Raw genomic sequence first — 13,604 nt, forward strand, 5'->3', positions numbered from 1 at the left:
TCTGCTTGTTTCCTCCACCTATTTGTCCGTCCGCATTTGTATTTGCATGATACATTTTCAGTGGTTTCTACTCAAATATTGCCTCATCATGTGGGCATTGCCTGAAAACATTGTTTAAATTAGGAAACCCTGTGGTGTATCATTGTACATGAACATATTTATGGTACTTTTACCACTATCATTTTTTATCCTCATAGACTTACCTTATAGGTATATACTTGAAGTCCGGGAATTTTGTTTCCTGCTAATATCTGTGATTACAATAGTTGCTGACTGAGAGAATGAGTGAATGCAGTTTTTCTGTGCAAGATAGAAAGTTACTGCAGGGTATAAGCTCAGAGACTAATAGTTCAAATGCTCAAGGAAACATGTAATTCTATTTGTGACACCAAATTCCTTACTCTTGTAACTTTCTATCCTAACATTCTGAACAACTGTCATAAACTCTCAAGCTGTATTTTGTTCCTATTTTGAGTTGTAGGTATGTGCGAAACAGCTCTATCTCATCAGTGAAGGAATGTTTTAGTAAAGCTTTTCTAAGCTACAAAATGTTAAATTCAGGATTCCCTCTCAAATGTTCCATTCTACTCTCAATACAAATATTAATCTTATTGGTTAGGTAGGACAGTTTTATTTGTGAGTGACAGTCCTCCTGGAAATCAGTGGCTGAAACAACTAGGTGGTTTATCATTCTCACATAACAGGAAGCCCAGAGATGCAGGTTGGGATGGGACGGGTCCCCTGGGCAGTTCTCTGCCTGCTCCACCTCCCTTAGCACCCAGCACTCTCTCTCCTTACAGCAGGATGGCCACTGTAGGACCAAGAAGGATGAATGGGGAGGGGCAAAGGCCTTTTCTTTATTAGGTTTTGTCTTATTTACACAGAAATAATCCCAGGAGGTTTTTCCTAATTAGCTACATATTTTAATAATGCAATTTTTGGGGCACCTGGGTGGTTCAGCTGGTTAAGCAGCTGACTTTGGCCCGGTCATGATCTCTTGGTTCATGGGTTCAAGCCCCGCAGTGGGCTCTGTGTGACAGCTCAGAGCCGGGAGCTTGCTTTGGAGTCTGTGTCTCCGTTTCTCTCTGCCCCTCGCCCACTCCCTCACTCTCTCAAAAATAAACATTAAGAAAATGCTTTAATAATGCAATTTTGATAAAGATATGGGTGGGGGGTTGGGTGGCTCAGTCAGTTAGTTGAGGGTCAAGACTCTTGATTTGGGCCCAGGCCACGATGCCAGGGTAGTGGGATTGAACCCCGTGTCAGCTCTGCACCGAGCGTGGAGCCTGATTCTCTCCCTCTCCCTCTCCCACTGTTCCCTACTTGTGTGCACTCTCTCAAAAATAAATTACTTAATTAAATACAATAAGGATACTGGGGAATTTTCAAATGTCATATTCATGCCTCAACAACAGAAGATAAAAAGATGGTAAAGAAAACATTTTGCAGACCAGGTTTAAATATACCCCTTATTAATATTAAATGACAAGGTAGTCAAGGATAACTGTAGAATGAAACAGATTTTGTCAGTGGACTTTGTTCAGAGAGTATAATGTTGCGTGCAACCCACCAGCAGTCTGAGAGGTGTTAAAAATGTGTCAAAAATTACTAATCCTTGGTGTCTTCTAATTTACAGATTTCCTTTGAAATTTATTAATTTTATTTACATGAATTTAAAACTAATTTGCCAAGTTTCAATACAGATATTCTAATTCTAGTACCTTTTTGAAAAGTTTTTTAAAGTTTGTTTATTTTTCCATGCTCAGTGTGGAGCCCAACCTGAGGCTCAATCCCACGAACCATGAGATCATGACCTGAGACAAAATCAAGAGTTGGATGCATAATTGCCTGAGCCACCCAGGCATTCCCTGATTCTAGTATCTTGGTAGAAAACTGGAAGGACTGATTTTGAGATTCCGTTCATTCCATTCTCCTTTAAAGCGAGAGATCTACAAAAGGCTTATAGTGGGGAAATGTTCTATCACTTCTGAATGTATATTAATATTAGACTATAACTTACTAGAAAAAGAATCATGACATGGTCTAAAAATGTCTTCGGTAGTTTAGCTCAACTGTAGTTCACAACCAGTTTCCATAATCATATTGTGTGGTGGGGTCTATGTGTGCATCAGGAAAGAGAAGGCAGTAGTTAGCATGAGGAAGATTGTGGTCTTTCCCAACGAAGTCAGTTAGGAGAAACATTCAGTTTTATACTAAAGAGTCTGACTCTACTTTTGATGCCCAACTAATGATACCTGTGAAGCGTCATTACAACCTCTTACTATTCTGCCCATCTGGACAGGAAAAGCTAATAATGACTCCTGAGAGGCCCTTCCCTTGGCCATAGTTATAAATTCACAGTGTAAATGAGTACCATCACCCCGGCCCCGCACAGTATGCATCATAACAAAGTAGCCACCATTAGCTTCTTTCTCTAGCCATTTTCAGAACTTGAGAAGTCTACCCTGCTCTCCCGAGAAAGCATCTTTATGTAATAAATATTCTCCGAACACTTGAGTGAATAGAGTCATCATTCTTGACATCCAAACATCCTGTTCCAGTGGAGTAAGCACAAGTGCAAATGAGCAAAAAATGTTTTAGAGGGTAAATATGTGAGACTTCTCATTATCAAAAAAGATTCCCATTGTGTATGTTCACTCTTGAGAGTAAATTCATGAACGTTTACCTTTTCAAATTATTTCCCTGAGCACACCGGCACAAAATGTTGTGTTACCTTTATCCTTACTTCTTACAGTATCTTCTTAACTTCTTCTGTCTTCTTATAGTATCTTTATCCTTACTTCTGAAATTTTCTTTTACTTCCCAATACTTTTCATATGCCTACTTTTTGTTTTCATTTAATGTAACGGTGCAACACACTAGTCTCATTTTAGCATAAAAGGTATGTATAAATATCATCATATGGAGTATATTCATGAATGGGGAGGTAGGTTTTAGAGGGTGAGAGTTTGAAATTGCACTATGGTTATTTTCATTACGGCGACAAAAATAATCTGACATATACTATGAACTTTGAGATATACTGAGATATACTATGAATTTGAACTCTCAAATTCAACTTATGAATATATATTTCCTGAACTGCACATCTGAATCTAACATGGAAAAAAATTGTTATGGATGATATTCAACCTACAGAGCCAAAGGATGTATTATTAGTGTTCATTATGAAATGCCCCAAGGAGGTGGGATGCACATGGGCTAATAACAGTCACATGATTCATTTAAGGCTACACAAAAGCTTACATTTTAGTTACTTAGATATGAGAAATAGGGTATCCTAAATCAAATAGTATCAAAATGCAATTTCAGTGGTCAAATTTGAATCCTTCACAAGCATACTACTTTTGGGTTTGTTTTTGTTTTGTTTTGTTTTTAGAGAGAGCACAAGTAGGCAAGAGGGGCAAAGAGAGAGAGAGAATCCTAAGGCTCCACGCTCAGCAGAGAGCCCAACAGAGAGGTTGATCACATGACCCTGAGCCAAAATCAAGCCAGACACTCAACACACTGAGCCACCCAGTCACCCATACCTTGGTTCTTCTGATTAAAATGTCCTCTATAACTTTTCAGTTTCCAAAAATAAGACTAATTTTTATTCATCCATGATATATAACTATTACCTTTCAAAGAGGGAGAGACCATCATCACCCTCCATTTTCTCTACCACGTATATCATCTCCAGTAACCCATCATTCTCACATAAAAATCTCATTCTGTCAATGTAACGACCTACTCTGTTTCATGATCATTTTTCTGATAGAGTATTCATTTCCTGTATTAACCAACAAAGGCTCTCGATGATACCAACAAATCCAGAGGAGTGCCTATGACCACAGAAAACATGACAATTAGGGTAATAGTTTTAGATCTATTCCCTACCACTCCCCATGCTCTCAGATTTATACTATACTGTATCTTAAAATTAGCATCCTAGTTTTTCCAGGGTATACACATATGACTAAGCCCCACCTAATGAAATAAGTTCCTTTAACCTTACTGATGCTTTCTCTGAAACCACCATGGTTGACAAATGAAATGCATGTAATGAAAGTATAACATCATTGGATTCCAAACTTGAGGTTATAAAGTCATCAATAATGAAGCCTCAAGAAACCTCAAATAATTTAAAAAAAAAAAAAAAAAAAGCTATAGGGGTGTGTTGCTGGCTCAGCTGGAAGAGCATGTGACTCTTGATCTTAGGGTTTTGAGTTTGAGCCCCATGATGGGTGTAGAAAGGAAAATAAAATCTTTAAAAAAGATTTAAACAGAAGATGTTTAGGTCTTTCCACAGATACACTTGTTCCATTGACTCACATCATCTCCTGAGTTTAAATTTCTATGGAATTTAACACCTAAGATTGGTTAATCCTCCAAATAGACCTACTTCCCCCTAGTGTGAATTTTCTTATTGTAGTCCACTGGCTAAACAATCACCTTCATTACACATGTAATGTTTCTGTCCAGTATGAATTCTTTGGTGTTTCCTAAGGTAAACACTTTGACATATTTGTATGGTTTCCATGTTATGTGAATTCTTTCAAGACCACAAACCACAAAGTTGTACATTTTGGGTTTTTTTTAATCACTGGAAGTCTGTACCTCTTAATCCCATCCACCTATTTTACCCCCCTCCCCAATCTGTACATTTTTTATAAACCTGATCATACTCATTACATTTGTAAGGTTTCCCTCTAGTAAAAATTACATTCACAAGACATAATAAGCTTTGGATAAGCCTTGCCATACAATCCATTTGTGTGCTTTCTTTTAGAGATTTATATTCTGATATCGGGGAGGTGTGAGCCATGGTTACAAGCTTTGCCACATGTTAGTTTCATATGGTTCCTCTCCATGATGGAATCTCTGCCGTTGAGTAAGCCTTGCTCTTTTTATTTGCAAGGTTTCTTTCTCCTATGAGTTCTTTGATGATCCCCAAAGCTTGAGCTTTGAATAAAAGCACTGCCACACATATTAGGTTTATGCTGTTTCTTTTCACTATGTATTTTCTGATGCCTAGTAAGGTTTGCAAATTGGGTAAAAGCTTTGCCACACTCATTACATCTATAAGGTTTCTCTCCAGTATGGATTTTCTTATGCTGAGTAAGATGTGAACGTTCCGTAAAGGCTTTTCCACACTCAGTACATTTGAACGGTTTCTCTCCAGTATGAGTTCTCTCGTGACCCGAAAGATGTGAACGTTTGATAAAAGACTTATCACATTTATTACATTTATAAGGTTTTTCACCTGTATGAATTCTCTGATGGTCAGTAAGGTTTGAACTTTGGATAAAAGCCTTGTCACACACATTACATTTGTATGGTTTCTCTCCAGTGTGTATTTTCTGATGTGTAGTAAGATTTGAAAATTTGGTAAAAGCTTTGCCACATTCATTACATTTGTAAGGTTTCTGTCCAGTATGAGTTCTTTCATGACCCCAGAGGTTTGAACGTCTGCTAAAAGCCTTATGACATTTTCTACATTTATATGGTTTTTCTCCTGTATGGATCCTCTGATGTTCTATAAGGTTATAGCTTTGGATAAAAGCCTTGCCACATACATCACATTTGTATGGTTTCTCTCCAGGATGTGTATCCTGATGTCTAATGAGGTGGGAGCACTGCTTAAAAGTTTTGCCACACTCATTACATTTGTAAGGTTTCTCTCCAGTATGGATTTTCTCATGTTGAGTAAGGCCTGAACGCTCAGCAAAGGCTTTGCTACATTCATTACATTTGTAAGGTTTCTCTCCAGTATGGATTTTCTTATGTCGAGTCAGATGTGAGCGCTCCATAAAGGCTTTGCCACAGTCATTACATTTGTAAGGTCTCTGTCCAGAATGAATTCTCTCATGACTCATGAGATTTGAGCTTTTGCTAAAAGCCTTCCCACAGTCATTACATTTGTAAGATTTTCCTCTAGTGTATGCTCTTCTGTCTTGTGCAGGTAACAAAGGATATTTAAAAATCTTCCTAGATTTATTCCAAATGTTTTTGGTACTGGGAGGAATTCCTTGAAGTGGTGAGACTGAGGAACCATTGCTGACAGACTTCTCAATTGGATTACTACATTCATACATTTCCTCCTTCCTGTGAAATCTCTGGAGTTCAGCCAAATGTGCCTGCAAACTTAATCCAGTTCTATTTTCCACGCAGTTTATGTACTGGTTTCCAGAACCACTTCTGTTACTGCCCAGTTTTAACGAATTCCTCATAAATGGCTCCTCATGCATGAAATACTGGTACATATTATTTCTTACAGAAACACTCTGCTTTTCAGGAAGAGTACCTGAGGACTGATTAAGTTGCCGGTCTTTTCCACAAGTGAGATTTTTGTCATGGGTCAAAGGCACTTCTTTGTAATTTCTTGCATCATACTCCCACTGAGTCTCTAACTCATGCATATTTTCCCAGACTTCCTTGAGATCAAAATCCTGGATGCCATGACTTTCATTTCTCTCCAGTATTACCAGGTGGCACAATTCTCCTTTATTAATGTCCTCTATTGGTGATAATTCCTTGATTACAAATCCAGCTGAAGGGCTTCCTATCAAATAGAGTTGGAAGATAAGTATTTTATACTAAATTGCATAATTACACACCCAAATAATACTTTAGTTGGAAGATAAATATTTTACACTAAATTGCATAATTACACACCCAAATAATACTTTATAATGAATAAAGGAAGCTTTTCAACCATGGTCTTCAAACACTATTGTTATATACAATGTTTTTAAATTTTGTTTTTATAAATGTGGGGATAATGCTTGTATTTGCACATCTATGGGAATATGATTGTGTTGTAAGTTAAAAGCCTGACCCTAGAGAAAGGAACTGATATAGCAACAGGCATAATATTGACTCATTCTGTAAGAATTTATACTATGGTATGAAGTAACAATGGAAAACATTCAACAGGGAGACAGTATGGTGTTATAGGACAGTATTTCCTCTAAAAATTATCAAACTAAATATCCCATGAATTCCATTTCTAGGTATATACTCAAAAGAATTATGTAATATATACATGTTCCATGAGACATGTACAAGAATTTTTTTTTAAGTTTATTTACTTAAGAGAGTGAGAGGGAGCTTGCAAATGGGGGAGGGGAAGGGAGAAAGAGAGAATCCCAGGCAGTCTTCACACTGTAAGCACACTGTACAATGCTTGACTTGAACTCATGAACTGTGGGATCATGACTTCAGCGAAAATCCAGAGTCAGACACTTAACTGACTGAGCTACCCAAGCACCCCAAAATAAGGTATCATTATTTAAAAAGCTATGGCAAATCAAATTAATGACATTTGTGACTAAAGCAGTAACTTTAAAAAAAAAAGTACGTTCTAAAGATACCACAAATACTCCGTTTAAAGACTGCCATAGGGACACCTGAGTGGCTCAGTTGGTTGAGTGTCCGACTTTGACTCAGGTCATGACCGCATGATTTAGAAGTTCAAACCCCACTTCGGGTTTTATGCTGACACCTCGGAGCCTGGAATCTGCTTCAGATTCTGACTCTGACTCTGACTCTCTGACTTTCTGACTCTCTCTCTTTCTCTCTCTCTCTCTCTCTCTCTCTCTCTCTCTCCCTCCCTCCCTCCCTCCTTCCCTCCCTCCCTACCCAACTCATGCGCTGTTTCTCCCTCTCTCTCAAAAATAAACTTTTAAAAAAAGACATAAATTTAATTGAGGAAAATATATGTTACAACAATAAAATATCCCTACACATTTATGAAAATGGCCAAAATTTAGAACACTAATACCAAATACTAGTGAGAATGTGGACCAATAAGAACTCTCATTCATTACTGGTGGGAATGTTGTACACCACTTTAGTAGACAAGTTGCACTTTCTTACAAAACTAAACATACTCTTAAATATGATTTAGCAGTCTCATTCATTGGTATTTACACAAATAAGTTGAAAATTTATATCTATACAAAAACCTACACATGAAATAGAGAAATCCTAAAATTTGTATGGAACCACAAATGACCCCAAATGCCCAAAGCATCTTGAGAAAGATGAACAAAGATGGAGGCATCACACTTCCTGATTTCAAACTCCTTGACTACAAATCTGTGGTAATTAAAACAGTATGGTATTAGCATAAATCTAATAGACACACAGATCAACAGAACAGAATAGAGCCCAGAAATAAACCCACACACATGGTCAATTAATTTACAACAAAGGAGACATGACTATACAATGGGGAAAGCACAATGTCTTTAATGGATGGTTTGGGAAAACTGGACTCCACACGCGAAAGAATGAAATTGGACCACTGTCTGAAACCATACACAAAAATTAACACAGAATGGATTACAGACTTAAACCTAAGATGTGAAACCATAACATTCCTATAAGATACGGGGTAATGAGCTCCTTGATTCAGGTCTGGGCAATGATTTTTTTTTTTTTTTTTTTTTTTTACTTCGACACCAAAAGAAAAATCAACAAAAGCAAAGGTAAGTGGGACTACATCAAACGAAAAAGTGTCTGCATGGCAAAGGAAACACTTTTTTAACAACATGAAAAGGCATCCTACTGAACAGGAGAAAGTATTAGCAAAATATGTATCTGATAAGGGGCTAATAATCCAAAACATGGCAAAAAGAAGCTCAAATAATCCAATTTAAGATATAGGCAGAAGATATGAACATTTTCCAAAGATCTAGAGATGGCAAAAGGACCATGAAAAGATGGCCAAAATCATTCATCATCAGGGAAATGCAAATCAAAATCACAATGAGATATCACTTCACACCTATTAGAATGGCAGTTATCATCGGGGCGCCTGGGTGGCTCAGTCGGTTAAGCGGCCGACTTCAGCTCAGGTCATGATCTCACGGTCCGGTCCGTGAGTTCGAGCCCCACGTCGGGCTCTGTGCTGACAGCTCAGAGCCTGAAGCCTGTTTCAGATTCTGTGTCTCCCTCTCTCTGACCCTCCCCTGTTCATGCTCTGTCTCTCCCTGTCTCAAAAATAAATAAAAACGTTAAAAAAATTAAAAAAAAAAAAAAAAAAAAAAAGAATGGCAGTTATCAAAGTATGATTTCTCTTACATGTGGAATCTTAAAAAAACAAAATAACCCCTCTTAGATACAGAGAATATATTTGTGGTTGCTAGAGGCAGGTAGTTGAGGGGATGGTGGCAGAAATGGGTGAAGGTAATCAAAATATTAAAAAAAAAAAAAAAAAAAAAAAAAAAAAGATGCCTGCCTGGCTCAGTCCACAGAGCATGCAACCCTCGACTTTGGCGTTCTGAGTTCAAGCCCCATGTTAGGTGTAGAGATTACTTAAAAACAAAACAAAAATTGCTGCCAACTCTTGAGTTCTTAAAACCAAAAAATAAAAACAAAACAACCAAAAAAATATCAATATAGTGCTTTCCATATACCAAGAATACAACAAACATCTGTGGAATGATACATTTTTCCTACAGAAAAGCTAACTAGAGATATCAGTAAGTTGTGCTCTATTTAACCTACATCTAGTTTTGATTTTCACTTTTTAGAACTATCTACATCATGCCTTCCTCCTAATTACTGCACAAGCGCCCAACCTCAAGAAGCCAGGATAGCCCAGGAAAGAAAGAGGCCTCCTGAAAAGTTCTGTCAAGGATACAAAATGGAAATGGAAAGTGAATAGTTCCGGGGGTTTGTACTACAGAGACCTCAGCTCTGACCTGTATGTTATGAGAACCATGAGAGATGGAGGGAAAGACTCTCTTAGAGACAGCCATCTCAGTCCCTCTCAAATCACAGCACCAGTATGGTCAGAGGGCCCAAATAACAGTGTTGTAGGTCCTAATAGTGGGAGTTTAAACTTGTACGTAATTTGATTTACTCATATGAATAACAGAATGAGAAGTGTGTGTGGGATGGGGGAAGATTTCCTTTGAAAGCTCCTAAGAAATAAACTTTTATTTTCCCACAGATCCTTTCCAAACAATACTTAATGGACCTGCTTACTCTGTGCCCATTTCAGTTTTGACTTATGCTCACATCCCAACACATTCCCACCTGTCTGGATGTTCTCCTATATTCACTTCACTTTCCACAGTCCAGGGATCTTTCCCCTGGAAAGAGATGATAGAGATGATATTCAGTTCAAGAAAAGATTTCTATTTATGAAGAAAAACAAAACATGTTCTGCTTCTCTTCCAGAACACATTCCCAGCTCATTTTTCAGCAAAGAAGAAAGGACATTCAGTATATGTGGGTGTAGAAACATACTTCAAAAATTAGTCAACTGAATGCCTGAATGCTTAAGGATTATTTTAGGTATGCAGAGGTCTGGTTCTTTCCAAGAAATACTGAACCAAAAGCACAAGGGTAAGACCACAGAATCAGATATTTAAAAAAATTCACCATAAGGTTTCCTTTTTTCCCCCCAACTTTAAGTAACTTTATTGTCTGAGCCTTATCTTTAATGAGGTCAGTGAAACTGGACTTTACTAAGACTTTAAGGATTTTTATATCCTATTCCCCAGACTCCCAGATTGTTATTTAAATTCTAGTTAGTTAACATACAGTGTAGTATGGGTTTCAGAATTTAGGGATTCATCACTTACAAATAACACCTAGTACTCGTCCTCACCAGTCCCCTCCTTTAAGCTTTTCTGACTACTAATGTTCTGCAACCACCTAAACAAGCAGGAATGCAGAACTTCTGAAGGAAAGGGAAGTTAGAGTCCATTTGCAACATTATGATGCCTTTCGATTCTCAATTAAAACAGCTGCAATCATTCCCTTAGAAACAGGGATTTGAAACTCCTATGATCAAGTCAAAAGAAAATGCAGACATAAAAAGTAATTACCGACTTCGGGAGGGAAGTTATCCTCACCCAGGGAGACCAGGTTCCTGTAGTTCTCCAGCATCACGTCCCTGTACAAGGCCCTCTGAGCAGGGTCCAGGCACTCCCACTCCTCCTGAGAGAATTCTATGGCCACATCCCTGAAGGTCAACCGCCCCTGAAAGGAAGACACATTTCACCAAGTGGACAGGGAAAGTGTTCTTATTTGACACAAAACAAGAGAAGCACAGATGTGTAAAGACTGACTTGGCTGGAGTGAGTGCTCTTTGATCCGTGTAATATAATTTTGAGCAAGTTACACTTAACATAAAAACAAGCCATTTTAAAGTACCATTTGGGGGGCATTTAGTGCATTCACAATATTGCACAAACATCACCTCTGTCTAGATCCAAAACATTTTTATCATCCCCAGAGAAAATACTTATTAAATACTATTAAAGCAGGTGCTTCCTATTGCCCAGTCCCTGGCAACCACTAATGCTTTGTCTCTATGGATTTACCAATTTTGGATCTTTTCATGTAAGAAGGGATCAAAAATGTGACCTTTGGCATCTGCCTTCTTTCATGTAGAATGTTTGGGGTTTATCCATGATACAGTATGTATCAGTGGTACATTTCCTTTCTTCTGGAAAGGACTAGACTATAGACCTGTCATTGCAGGACTAGTCTATTGCAGACTGTAGGACTAGACATTGCAGGACTAGACTATATTCATTCAACTACTGATGGGCATTTGGTTGTTATCAACTTTGGTTAATATTAGTAATTTGCTACGAACTTTCGAGTACAAGTGTTTGGATATCTGTTTTCAATTCTTTTGTTATATACCTAGGAGTGGAATTACTGGGGCACATGGTTTAATTTTTTTAAGAATCTGCCATGTGCTTTTGCACAGCAGCTACACTTTAACAGCAATGTGTCATGATTCTAATTTCTTCACCTCTTTACCAACACTTTTTTTGCTGTTGTTCTTTTATAGTAGTCATCCTAGTGGGTGTGAAATGATCACTTGTGGTTTTGAGTTTGGAATTTACTAATGACTACTGTCACTGAATATCTCTTCATGTGCTCGTTTCATTTGTGTATCTTCTATGGAGAAATGTCTATTAAAATCCTTTGACCATTTTTTAAGTTGGGTTCTGTGTATTTTGGTTGTTGAGTTGTAGAAGTTCTTCATATATTCTAGGTTCTAGACCCTTCGTAGATATGGGCTGGCAAATTATTTCCTCCCATTTAGTAGGTTGTTTCACTTGTGTGAGAATGTCCTTCATTGCACAGACATGATTAATTCTGATGATGACCAATTTATCTACTTTGTCTTTTTCTCTTTCGATTTGGGATCATGTATAAAAATCCACTGCCAACCCCAAGATTTACCCCTATGTTTTCACCTAAGACTTTTATAGTTTTAGCTTTAACATTCAGTCTTTGATTAATTCTGAATTGATTACCTTATATGGTACAAGGTAGTTTCAATTTCATTCTCCCATAGACTCTAGTTGTGCCAGTACCATTTAAGAGAGTATTGTTTTTCCGCTGTTTTGGGCACACTTGTAAAAAAGGAATGGATTATACATGCATGGTTTTATATGTGGAGGCTCAGTTCTATTACTTTGATCTATATATCTAGCCTCTGCTGGAATTATAGTTTTGATACTCAAAATTTGTAGTAAGGTTTTATGTCAGGAATTCTAGGTCCTCCAATTTTGTTCTTTCTCACATTTATTTTGGTTATCTGGCGTCCTTACCAATTCAATATGAGTTTTAGAATCAGGATTCCCATTTGGGCAAAGATATTGGGATTTTGCTGAGGACTGCATTACTCTTCATATCGCTCTGGAAAGGATTCCCATTTTACAGTCTTGCAATCCACAAACACAGGACATTTTCACATTTATTTAGGTTTTCTTTAATTTTCCTCAGCAGCTTTCTGGTTTTCACTGTGTATAAATCTTCCATTTCCTTTGTTAAATTTATTCCCATTTGTTTTCTTGCTCTTATAAATTGTTTACTTACTTTCCATTTGTTGACTGCTACTGTACAGAAATGCAACCTGAATTTTGAGTGTTAATATTGTATGCTGTAACTTCAATGAATTCATTCTAAGTCCGAGCTTTCTTTACTTCTAAATAGGAGATCATGTATACTATGAATAGAGATAGTTTGATTTCTTTTCCCATTTTGACATATTTTATTTATTTTTCCTCTGTGTTTTCTCTGTCTAGAACTTCCAGTACAGTGTTGATATGTGGTGTCAAAATGGGTCACACTTGTTTTGTTCTTGGTATTAGGAGGACGTTTTCAGTTGTTTACCATTGATGTTAGCCATGGAATTTTAATAATACCCTTTTTCAAACAGCAAGTTCCCGTCTACTCCTAATTTTTGAGTGTTTGTTGGATAAAGTGTCTTGTATATGTCTGCTGAATCTAGCTGGTTTACAGTGTTGCTCACTCCTTTATTATTGATATCTGGTTGTTCTACCCATTATTAAAAAGGGAGTATGAGGTCTCCAACTAGTAGAGAACTGTCTCCTCAATTTTTGCTTCAAAAAATTGGGGGCTTTGTTGTTATGTATTATTTATACTTGGTTTATCTTCCTGATGAATTGGCCCTTTTTTCAATATATAATGTCATTCAGCATCTTGGATAATAATTTTACTTAAAGTCTATTTTGTCTGATATTTGTATACCTACCCAGATAAGTTTCATTATTATCTGCGTGGAATATCTTTTTCCATCCTTCCACTTTCAACATATT

General features: G+C 37.3%; 1 protein-coding gene across 1 annotated transcript in view; it reads right to left on the reverse strand.

Annotated features, from left to right (window-relative positions):
- Window positions 1-4,582: 4,582 nt before the first annotated feature.
- Window positions 4,583-13,604, reverse strand: part of LOC123578487 — a 53,672-nt gene continuing 44,650 nt past the window's right edge. The window contains 2 exon segments of the mRNA XM_045441353.1: window positions 4,583-6,565; window positions 10,848-11,001. Coding sequence (XP_045297309.1) covers window positions 4,911-6,565; window positions 10,848-11,001 — 1,809 coding nt within the window. The 3' untranslated portion in view covers window positions 4,583-4,910.

This window comes from Leopardus geoffroyi, chromosome E2 (genome assembly GCF_018350155.1).
Source record: "Leopardus geoffroyi isolate Oge1 chromosome E2, O.geoffroyi_Oge1_pat1.0, whole genome shotgun sequence".
In the NCBI taxonomy this organism is placed as follows: Eukaryota; Metazoa; Chordata; class Mammalia; order Carnivora; family Felidae; genus Leopardus; species Leopardus geoffroyi.